Here is a 12,470-nt window from a genome sequence, read left to right as displayed (position 1 = left end):
GCTCATAGAATCTGGGAGGGAAGCTGAAGAAACTGCAGGTGAGACAGGGAAGCTGTGGACTGGATGTGCTCGCTGGTGGGGGTGTGAGCTGCAGAGGGGGCTCCCAGAGCCGACTTCAGGGAGCCGCCAGTTCCTGAGCAGGAAAGCCTGCAGGTGGAGCCGGCGCCGCGGCAGCACACCCGTCGGCCTGGCCGGGGAGCTGCTGCTTACTCTTCCTGCGTCTTTGGTGTCTGGCCTTTTGTTGTCGGTGTCCTTCAGCTTCTTGTGACACTGGCATTTTTCACGTCTCACGGAGTACAGCAGTTTTCTTCCTGGGCTGCACGTTCATCTGCCAGGGGTTACACCCCAAGTAACGGCTCCCTCCCTTCTGGGCCCTCTCTCCTTTGGCTGTGCATCTTTAGTTTTAGCCACAGCTTTCTCTCGATATGTATGCATGGTGCACGTGAGTGTGGCTGAAATTTTCTTTGTTCACTAAAATCATTTATTGTCATACGTATCGCAGATATTGATGACCTGCCCTTGATCAGTATAGTGGACTTTGAGAGAACTGGATGATTTGAGAAATTTAAAGAAGATCATTAGCCCACAGGTCGTGGTAGGTGGCTGGCAGCACCATTTACTGTGACAGAGAGTGGAGAAAGAGTTGTGAATTGGAGAGGAAAAAGGATGCATTCCATTTTGAATGTGCTGAGTTTTCCAGTGTCTAGACGTTGCAGGGAGAGATGCTGTATTGGCACTCGGAGAATGGGCTTTATATTAAGCTCTGGGACGATACCTGGATTTGTGTTGTGGATTTGGAATTAATCATCCAGGGAGAGAAGGAGAGGAGAAGATGGCAGAGTATAGAACATGAGTATTGAAGGCATAGGTAGATGGAGAGAGAGGTGTGTTTGGAGCACACAGGGAAAGGGCAGCTAGGGAACCATGGAAGGCCAGAAGACAGGGTGTCACAGAAACCAAGGGAGAGGCACTTTACAGAAGCCAGACTTGTAGACTCTTCATACATTCCTGCCTCTATCCACTCAACAAACCCTGTCTGTGCTCCCAAGGACTGTGCTGGGTGCAGAGGGCCATGCTGGGTGTGAGGACCGTGCTGGGTGCAGAGGGCAAGAGCAGTGCCCAAGGCAAGATGGCAGGGGGTGGTCCTCGCTTTTTGGGAGCTCACTGTCTAGTGGATGAGACAGACATTAAAGCAACAACCAAATGATTACATTAGTGCAAAATAAGAAGTACCTTGCACAGAACTAGGGCCTAGGAGTGCAGTTCAGAGAGGGGCTTACTTAATCCTGTCTGGCTGCCCTTAACCCCCTTTCCTGTTCCCCCCAAACAGACATGACCAGGCCCCAGGGCATGGTTGGAGTCAGTCGGGCTGGGGAGAGTGAGAGCGGCAGGGGGGAGCTGGCTCCCCGCAAGGTGCTGCAGCCCCTGGAGCAGTTCCTTGTTCCCTTGCTCAGCGTTGGCTTCCCTCCTTTACTCACTCTATCCCACCAGCACACAAATTTTTTTTTCTCTCTCATCTTTAGGAAAAGCCTTCTCTTTATCCTACCTCCATCATAGCTATTTCTCTCCACCACTGCACGACTAAACTCTTTGAAAGAATTGTCCCCTGACTTCAGTTCCTTTCTTGCCACTGTCTCTTGAGCCCATTCCGGGCAGGCCTGGACCTCCCCCGTGTCCACTCGGGCTGTCCTTGGCGAAGCCCCATCTGGACTGGGGGCAGCGGTGGGGACGGCGACGGGGGAGCGAGTAAAGAGTGGAAGAGGGGATGGTGGGGAGACCGGCAGAGGCAGGTCTGGGAGGGTCACGCTAAGGACTTGGAATTTTACTTTAAGAATCAGGGGATGGAAATGGAGTCTTTCAGCAAAGGAGTGAGATGATTAGGTTTCCAGGGAACGAGCTGATCCAACTCCTGGAGATGGTGGACTTGAACCTAGAGAGAGCCGTTAGGAGCACCTGTAGACGCAGGGCAGGGCTCCTAGAGCGTCAGGTAAGGGTTGTACCCTGGCAGAGACAACGGGTAACAAAAGTAAGTTCTAGATTTGGTTCAGATCTGCTCTTCAGACACTTGCTGTGGGGTACAGCCTTTATGCTTTTCTGAGCCTCCATCTCCTCAGCTGTAAAATAATGGGGGATCATAGTCATCCCTACTTGAGGGGTTGTTTTGAGCCTCGAGTAAGGTAACATGTGAATCACCAAGCATGTACCAGCAGGTAGTAAATGCTGTTAACTATGATTTTCCCCATCGCACAGTGGAGGAAACAGAGTACAGAGGCTAGACAACTAGCGGGTGAAACTGAGCGCAGCCCTCTCTCCACAGTTCACAGTATCACCTCGTTAGTGCCGAGCTGCCTCCTGGTGTGGAGAGAAATGCCCGGCTCGCTCAGTCTCGTTTTCTTCCTGTACCTGTGGGAAAGGACTTCAGTTTGGTGCTAAGGGTAGGAAAGGAGCACACTGACCTATACTGGTGTCCTAACTGATTGCTGGCCCAACATGTTTGAAAGGTCCCCATCCGGCTCCCAGTGTGGAGGACATTCCAGGAGTCCAGGAGTGTGTGGAGGGCCCACTGGACTCCCTTGGACACCAGCAGCTCTACCCTGACCTGGAATGTCAGGTCAGAGTAAGGAAGAAGAGGGCTGTTGTTGGCTAGGAAAATCCCCTGCTACTTAGCGGGGAGGGTCCACCTGGATCCTGGGAAACTTTGTATCCACTGCCCTTACAGGGATCCTGTGTGGTGCTACGCCAGCTCCATCTTTCAACCTCAGGGCTCAGGAAGATGGTTGACTTTCAGCCTCGCTCCAGAGCACCCTGTGTGATGGAGGGGACACAGTTCCAGTGACACTGAGAGCTTATGAGACCCTTTGCCAACGAGTGGTCTTCAGTCTTCTGAGCCTTTGGATCACATCTGATTGTTAGAATGCATGTGCTCCCATGTATTTGTTGGCATGGGCTCGGAAACATTACTGTGTGGCTGAGAAGTGCAGGTAGTCCTGAGCTGGCATTTTACTTTGGGAGCCCTCCAGGAGCAATAGCTCTGTCAGACTGTCCTGACATGCTAAATTAAGAGGTGCAGAAACTGCTACATCCTGTAAAATACATACTTGAACTGCTAGGGCCTTGTGCACCTCTGCCCCCAGGAAGGGTACATGTTCACTCACTTGTCTGTCATCACCACCCTCGTAGGCAGCTGCCTCAGTTGACTGTTCACTGCCTCTGTGTCCCTTGCAGATGAATTGAAGGAGCAGAAAGAAAAACCCGACACATACCGATCTGTATCTTGGAACTTCTCACTTTGAACGGACATAGCAAAAAATAATAATATTTAACAAAATTAAGCCCCAGTTCTTGCCTGGCCATAACCGGCTGGTGCTGCGTAGTGGTTGCCCGCTTCAAATGAAGAATAAGTTTTCCAGTTGGCATAGTCGTCACATCTCTCGTTTTGTTTTTTTAGTACACTTCCTGCCTCACTCATTTGAAGTTCCTGCAGTGGTGCTTTCAAATTGCTTATGAGAGTGTAAATTGGTCCAACTTAAATGAAGGGGAATTTGATAGTATCTGTCAAATTGTAAATGGATATATCCTTTGACCAAGCAATTTGCTTCTAGAAAATTTATTTTTATTCTCATATATTTGCAAAATGACATGAGAACAAGGTTATTCATTGCAGCACTGTTTATAATAGTGAGAGTAGAAACAATCCGTTCATAGAATGGGAACTGGTTTTAAAAAACAGGATATCGCATACAACAGAATACTATGTAGCTATAGATGAACAAAAAAAGTATGCAAAAGCTCTCTGTGAAACAATATGGAGAGATTTCAAGTTGTATTATTAAGTTAAATAAAAGGCAAGGAGCAGAGTAGTGGATATAGTATGCTGCTGCCATCTCAACATTTGTATTAAATAGGCCAGAGGGAACTGTGTGTATTTGCTAGTATACACATAAAGCATGTCAGGAAGGATGCACAGAAAGCATATAGCACTGATTGTCTCCGTGAGGGGAACCAGGCAGATGAGTAATAGGGTTTGAGAGGACTGGATTTCACTGAATACCCTATTGTACCTTTTTATTTTTAAACCATGTGATAGTATCACCTATTTTAAAATGTAAATGTCCTTCCCGAGCCCTATAAGCTTTTGCATTTGTGATACAATATATACTGCAACGAGAAATAAGGGTTCTGCATTACCAAATTTAAGAGTTTGTTCTTGGTTTTTTCTTTTTAGGATTAAAAAGGTTTGCAGATGTTAACCACTATGTATAAAAACAGATAAAACAAATAGCACAGGAACTATATTCAGTATGTTGTAATAACCTTTAATGAAAAAGAATATGAAAACAAATATATGTGTATATATGTATGACTGGGACATTATGCTGTACACCAGAAACTGACACATTGTAACTGACTATACTTCAATTAAAAAAAAAGGTTTTTAGTAAGAGTTATCGAGGGGTTGGGTATAGCTCAGTGATAGAGCGCATTCATAGCATGCACAAGGTCCTGGATTCAGTCCCCAGTACCATCATTAAAAAAAAGTTATCAAAAGATTGCCTGGGTCTTGAAACCGTAGCTCTCGAGTCTGTAAAGTTGCACAGACTTAGTTTCTGGCCTTAAATCAGACCTATTTTCAGCTTCCCTGAAATCAAGAGTATCCTGTGCCACATCAATTAAAGTAAATGTACTTTCAATTAAAGGTGTTAAGTATGCGTATGAAAAGATTAATTCTTTATAAACGGATGACCTTCAGTAGTTCGATCCAATTAGGCATTTTTCCGACGGTATTTCATCCTGATGGGACAAGTCTACTACTCACAATCAATCACTGTGATCTTTACAAAGGCAGGTATTTTAGGTTCAGAGTCATAAAAGAATGACTTGACTAGGCAGCCACCATGACCTGAGCCACAATCGACGAAGACAGAGATTATGGACCTTGAATGTTACTTTCCTGGGATTAATATTTAAAGAATCAGGATGAGCATGGTGATATTCGGGTACAGTTCGTATATCTCTCTTCTCATGACCTTAGTAGAACAAACTAATTTCAACAAGACTGATCAAAAGAGAGAAAAGGAGCAACGACCTAAATTAGCGTGAAACCTAGTTCCCTTTCATTTTTTTCTCTTCCTGTCATTGCATGATTAAATACAGTAAAAAAAATACTGGCTTTCCTAGTGATGATTTTGTCTTACTGAATTGTTGTAGTTCAGATGCAACCTTTGCTGATACATGGCACACAAAACCAAGGCTGTTAAATAAATAAATGCCCACTGATCTTTTTATGGTAACATGCAGAGTGCTGCGGAATATTTATTTTCTCTCAAAGAAAATTGAAAATTTCTATTTGCACTAGGTATTTGCAGTACGGAATTGTTGGTCCTCACTATACCACTCATTAACTTAGTAAACTTGGAAAAGCCATTAAATGTACTGGTCAGAAAATGCGAAACAAGTAATACTTTGTATATATCTCAACGGTTGATTGTTGGAACCAAATGAAACTTGATACCAGTGTTTCTCAAAGTGTGGTCCTGTGACCCCTGGGAGTCCTTGAGACCCATTCAGGAAGCTAATGAGGTAGAAACTATTTTTTTTTATAATAATTTAAAGAGATTATTGGCCTTTTTCACGCTTATTCTTTCACATATGTACAGTTGAATCTTCCAGTGGCTGGCTACATATATGATGTTGCAGCGGATTGAATACAGAAGCAAATGTAAGAATCCAGCTGCCTTAAGCCAGAGGTTTACAAAAATAGAGAACAATGCGTTCTTTTCACTGATTTTTTTCTTTTGGAATGCAAAATAATTGTTCATAAAAAAATTCTTTTATGTTAACAGGTGACAGGGCTAATTATTGTCCTTTTCAAGCCAATTAATAAATATTTCAAGCAGTTTTAATTTCTAGTGCAGTAAATATCGAAAGATATAACTAATATAAACAAAAGCTCCTTAGGGGTCCTTTGTACTTTTTAAGATTGCAAAGAGGTCCTAAGACCAAAAAGTGTGAGAACTGATGATGAATGTGAAGCACTATGTAATGTGTGGTGACGTTGGTAAGCTATTAAGTTTATTATGAAAATGTAGGCAACATGGAAGCAGCCCTTCCAGTGCAGGCGCTGGTTGTTCACGGCCCCCTCCACCTCCAAGGCAGGCTTGCTTAGTCTGGTGTCCAAGATGGTCTCTGAACCATGTACAGCTGCCTGAAGTTCCATGCATCAGTCATGGGTCTGCTTTCTTAGTGTGAGTGTCTCTGATATTTAGTTTTCTGATTCTCAGAAGGTCCTAAAAGAAGCACAGCTGTAGGAATTGCTAATGTCCGCTAGTCCCACTCTTGTCTCCCAAGAGGAGTAGCAATGACATCATGGTGCAGGTACCTGGGAGGAGATGCAGAAGTTCAAGGCTCTCCTGTCAGTGGCCTGGGCGTGGCCATCTCTTGAGTTCTTGACCCTTTACCTCTCTGCTTGTGGAAGGCTGTGAGACTTGGGCCGGCTTCTCTAGGCACTGGGTAAAGGGCTTTCTCTCAGTCAGTACCATGCCTTTGTCAATTTCTGGGCCTCGTCACACTTGATGAAGTAGGTTATTGTAGGACATAAAGAACCATGAACAGGCTATGGACCAAAAAGGGCCCGAGACTGGCATCTGATTTGAGCACTGTGCCTAGACACCAGCAGGCAGTAGCCAGAGCTTTAGAGAACCAGACTGGGGTGCTGAACAGGATTTGACCAGACTCCTGGCACCAGAAGGAGGTTGTTCAGGGATGGGTGTTCAGTCCATCTCCGTCTCTGTCTTGCACATCCATGGGAGCTGAGCAAGTAACTGAGTGCTTACAGAAGTTACTACTTCCCGTGTCCTCCTGCAGTTTCTTAAGGTGTTTATTTACTTTAATTCCAGCATCTGTTGAGAGCTATATAGTTAAGTGTTCTTATGAGAATTTAAAACCACTCTGATTATAACTCAGTGCCCCTTATTATCATTTCTTGAAATTAGTGTGAATGGAAAACTCGTATCTTAGATATTTTCTTGTTCCGTATTTCCCCAGTGTCATTTAATTTTTTGATTGAATGCAGATATATGTATATATTATAGTTTTATGTAAGCATTTAAAATTTTTTTTTAAGTTTTATGTATCCGGTGGGTAATTTCACAACATACCTAGGTCCCTCTCTAGTTACGATAAAATTTTTAACTACAAAATACACACCTTATTCTGGGCATTTTGTTGCTCGATTTAATGTATAATGCTGTCGTGAAGTTTACTGTGAAGACTATCTTCCTTATTTCTTTCACTTTTAAAAATAATTTGATAAAATACTATTTTCCCAGGAAAAATATGACAAATGTATTGAATATTATTTAGACTAGACTAAAAGCTTCTAAAATTTTTAACTAGGGAATTAAATTTAAGGTTACTGATTTAGTGTAGATTTTATAAAAGGAGCATTTATTTATGGAATTTTGTGATATGAGCATGTTTGTGTAAGGTAAATTCAATCAATTAAATGACTGTCTCCCATAACTATCTCTTCCGGTTGAGGAGGTGTTTGGAGGTAACCCAAAACTGTTAAATGCTATCTACATGTTAGTAGCATCTTATAAAAACTGGGATATGTTTAGTTGGGTTAAACTCTGCTTCATTAGATTTTAACGTGCTATATGTTACGTCTTTCAGAAACTCCAGAAAGGAACTTAATGACATACGATTTGAATTTACTCCGGGAAGAGGTAAGTTTTAGTTGAAATTATTATTTTAATGCTGCAAAGAGCATTTCAGAAATTGATTACAGGCGTGTGGTTGTAATTTGCTATTCAAAAATGCATTCTCTAAAATCAAAGAGGGGAAGGAAGGAAGGAAGGATTTGCAATAATTGTGGGGAATCCAAACCGAACCCACTTACTGGCTGCATGAATTCCAGTGACGCATGCAGCACAGTATAGGCATACTTAGAAATCGACTATATTAGCTGGACCGTGAAAAGAAGTACTGGTGTGATGATGCAGGGCCTCAAGGACATTGCGATGAGTGTGATGACATGTGCACAGCAGTCCTAATTAGGATTGAGCAACAAACAGTGATAGCAGACAAAAAGGTAGCGCACTTTGTCTCTCTTGTTGTCAGTTCCGATTACACGAAGCCCACTCTGAGGGATACCTGGGCTTCTGCTTGCTGCGGGCACCACTAGAGAGCTTGGTACGAACGGTGCCAGTCTTGCAGCTGCATGTAATTTCAGTATTTTGAATTGTTATTAAAATAGTTTAGAGGCTAGACTGGTTGCTCTTTAAGCATCTGGATGCCTGGAAGTCAGAGCCTTGTCTTACTTCTTGGCATCGTGAGCACCTGCCAGGTGCCTGGTATTCAGGAGAATCTCAAGTCATTTTTGGTTAATTATTGGATACAGGCTTTGGAGATTTTGTTATTGAACAAAAACTGCTATTTTCATACTGTTTGGTTTATGACCCAAACAGTCTAGAGAAGTGAGAATCAGGTGCTAATGCTAAGACTGAATGTGTTCTCTTTGGCCTCTGGTTTCAGATTTTTATGTACATGAAGACAGCCTCAATGTCTATGTTGGATATCTTTCTAAAATATATTAGTCTCATACATTTGAAGTATTAACATATATATATAAGCTAATAACACTCTGTAATTATTAGAGCTCTAGGTGAATTTTGATTTGATTAAATAAATTATATTTGCTGAAGTTGTGAAAATCCGAAACTTTCTAGCTTGATATCTAGCCAGTCAGTTAACTGCTTTGACCTCCCTGCTGTTATCACCTGGAAGGAGACACAGACTCAGGTGCTTCCAGGAGTCAGAGTGAATGGTGGAGCCTTCAGGTAACCAGAGGGTTCTGTCTAAATATATTCAGGTTCAGTTTTGAAGAAAGTGCCCATCAAACAAAATACCTTCCTGGACCGTACATGGTCACAGACTTGCTGGCCCTGATGTCTAGGCTCCTGTAAGCACAGAGATTTAATGACTTCTAGGATCTTTGAATTAAACTAACATATGAAGTAACTTTTACAAAAGAAATGAAAGTAAGGCCCTTGTGAATTTGCTAACTGATCTTCCTTTCTGGGTACATCTGTCTTTGACAGTTTAGAGTCAGCCTGTGAAATTGAACAGTTGCCCATTCTATTATCAAAAAGCTGTCTATTTTGTCCTAATATAAAGATACTGACCAGACAATACTGTGATAAAATCTAGTCACTAGATAATAAATGTTCCAAGTACAGTAAATAAGAGAACGGATTCTTATTTTAAGGGTTTTTTTTTCTGATTATTTAAAATTGACAGTGGCGATAAAAGTCAATTTTAATTTTAAGAGGTAACAAAGAAATGAATTTCTGCATTGAAGATTTCTGGGGAGAAGACAGTCCTATCAGTGTTACCTGGCCCTTTGTGCTGGCTTTGGCAGCCTTGTTTGCCATGGTTAGATTCAGAGTCTCTGCATTTGTTACCCAGATGGAAACCGTAGTATTGGCTTCCTGTTGATAGCTGGCCTCCCCGGGCAGTGGGCACAGCTTGTTAATTTCAGAAACACCATGGCTATGTCACCGTACCTCTGTGATTACTGATGCTGCCTGCATTTCAGGTGTTGTCTGCACTCCATCTGTGCATGCACACCACGTGGTGCACTGTCTCTCTGCTGTGTACACACATAAATACATGTATATGGCATTGACTGTATAACATGAACATATCAAGTACTCTGTCCTCGTTTGAGGGTAAGTTTTTTTGGTTTATTACGTTGCTGTATGCTCTGGAAGGCAGAGCATATATGATTCTTTATGATTATCCTTTTTATGCATTAGGAATGTTAAGCAGCTTAAAGAAAAATAAATGACCAGTTAATTACCTTCAAGTTTTTGCTCTTAACTATTTCTGATAGATTACTTAACATGCAAGCAAAATAACTGCTTAGTGGCACACACACACAAAAATGGAATATTTCCATTTTGACCAACCAGCACAACCCATTTACCAAGAGTCCTGAAAACAGTCAGAGATACTGTGCGCTTTAGTCATTTGGGGATGTTACTTGCTTTGGTACTGTTTTAGTGCTAGCCCTCATTGTGGCTTTGTTTGATTATTCCATTTTCAACTACCTTCTTTTGATAATAGCTCCTTACTCTAGTGTAAGAACTTACTGGTACTTTAGAGATGGTGGTAACACATCCAGTTGCTTTAACAGATGATCAGTCAGCAGATGTGTAACCACTGCCTACCATGTGCCCAGTCTACTAGACAGGCACTTTAATTCAATAGGCTTCTTTTCTTGACGTTTCCAGTGGCATCCCGAAGAGATGGAGATTGTGCGATGAACATTCCAGCTGACTTCATGAAGCTAAATCACATTCAGAGTAGAGCCTTTCATTGTACGCCCCTAGGTTCCATGCTATGGGATCATTTTATCTCAGAGAATTTTATGCAGTGTTTCTTGTACCTCCAGCAGTAAGGACAAGGCCCAAGATAAACCCACCTTATATGGAATTCCATTGTTTAGTAAGATTCCTATGTTTTTCTTTTCTGTTTCGTTCATTTAGTCTATTCACTGAATGAGGAAAATGATAGAATACCACAATTTCTCTGCAAGGACAAAGAACAGATGTCAGCTGTCAAATTTTTATTGCAGATTTAGGAAATTGGGCCATATACGAAAGGGAGAGAGAGCACAAGAGTGTGAGGTGCATCTGAGATGATCTCCGGCCGCTGTCTCTCATCACAGCTACCATTTATTGAGTAATTACTGTGAGTCAGACACAGGGCCAGGCACATCAAAGCCCATGGATTGTGAAAGATAATTGTACCATCCGTCAGCCACATGTTCATGTGAGAGCATGTACATACATACATACACTCTCTCTCTCTCTCTCATATATGGCCTCTTACATAGTCACACATTTGAAACACAGATTAAGCAAGGAAACTGGTCTATGTTGAGGGCACTGTTGGAATAGCAAACTCAGTTCATTTTAGATGCTTGTTTGATTTGGGTGCTATACTTTTCCCAGATTCTTTTTCTCCAGCTATAACCCTGGAAATTTGTGGCAATATCAGATGGCCACAGAGACCACGTCATCTCCCTTGTGAATCATAGGGGTTCATAATGGTTCTTTGACCATGTGGCAATTTATCAGTTTCTCTTTACAGAGTCTTCAGACCGACTTCTCACTATTACCATGTTCATGTATAAGCTCTCAATTAAATAATTTCAGTTATATTCACTGGCTTCAGTCCCATCTTTATGTGATTTCTAACTCCTGTCGCTTATTGAGAAACGGCATTCTTTTATTCAACCACATTTTCTAAGAGGATGAATTGTTGCTATCAAACGATCAATGTCATGTTAAAGGAGTTTCTTAATAGCATAAATTTAAATAGCTCATCTCAGTAGTCCAACAAGCTCATAGGCTGTTTGTACCAAATATAAGGTTGTATCAAATGCTGCCTCTTCAACCTTTGCCATAAATTCTGACTCAGTAGCTACTAATGATAGGGCAGGATTGATGGAGACTGGAATTAACCTTGGCAAGAAGGAAAAGCAGTGTCATAGGGACCAGTTATGAGCTAACTTCAGTAGATCCATTTGAGGAGTAATTCAGATAGTAGACAAAGGGCAAAGGTTTCTTGGTTCACCAGAAATGAAAAAATGATTTTGTGCACCTTCTGTTGAATGAGTAGCAGGATGCAAATTGTACATGGCAAACGTCCTTCACAGTGCTTCTGATTTTTACTCCTGATGGAATCTGAGCTGTTGAGTTAAAACACATGTGGATGATTTTTCTATATGAAAAAAATACGTGTTTTACACTGTATTGTTGGGTTTTAAATATGGTTGCTAACACACCTTCACACCTGGGCAGATACGGCAGATGGCGTTTCTCAGGAGCTCTTCTCTGCGGGCTTGGTTGATGGTCATGATGTAGTTATAGGTAAGTGCTGTTTTGCTCATGTACAGTCATTTTGTTGATGTATCAAATGGAATTGTGCTCAGAAAAGTTTCATAAAGAAGTAATTATCTGTGTGGATTTCTGAAAATTTCTTCTTGAACTCTTACCTTTTATGTGAAACAATTATACTTAAGAGCCGTATTTAATTTCCTGTTTTAAAAGCTCTTAATGCAGTTCTGTCCCATTCATCTGGGCATGATTTATCCAATGCAGAACCTCACAGATTAGAGATAAAACAAAGAACCTGGAAGACCCAGAAGCCTATGCCATAGCAAACCCAAGAAACTATAAATTCTATGTAGCAAAGTTCAGGAGCCTCTGAGGTCCTCTCTCAGCAGCTCTCTGCTCTTTCTTTGGACACAGTTCTAATAATCTTAGATGGCAGTTTTGGCAAGATTCATTATGAAGTCTTAAGGTTGGATGGGACTTAATGATCATTCAGGTCAGTTCTTTGATTGCACAGACAGAGAAACAGGTTCCTAAAGTGAGTCACTGGTGTCCTGGGCCATGCAG

At 41.9% G+C, this 12,470-nt stretch overlaps 1 protein-coding gene across 2 annotated transcripts in view; it reads left to right on the top strand.

The window, feature by feature from the left end:
• Nucleotides 1–12,470, top strand: part of STK39 (serine/threonine kinase 39) — a 254,238-nt gene that overhangs the window by 194,385 nt on the left and 47,383 nt on the right. For both annotated transcript variants that reach the window (XM_072961102.1, XM_072961103.1), the window contains 2 exons: nucleotides 7,675–7,727; nucleotides 11,871–11,939. In XM_072961102.1, coding sequence (XP_072817203.1) covers nucleotides 7,675–7,727; nucleotides 11,871–11,939 — 122 coding nt within the window. The remainder of the gene's footprint in view (nucleotides 1–7,674; nucleotides 7,728–11,870; nucleotides 11,940–12,470) is intronic.

This window comes from Vicugna pacos, chromosome 5 (genome assembly GCF_048564905.1).
Source record: "Vicugna pacos chromosome 5, VicPac4, whole genome shotgun sequence".
Taxonomy (NCBI): Eukaryota; Metazoa; Chordata; class Mammalia; order Artiodactyla; family Camelidae; genus Vicugna; species Vicugna pacos.
The sequence above is the reverse complement of the archived record's forward strand: the minus strand, read 5'-3'. Positions and strand labels throughout refer to the sequence as shown.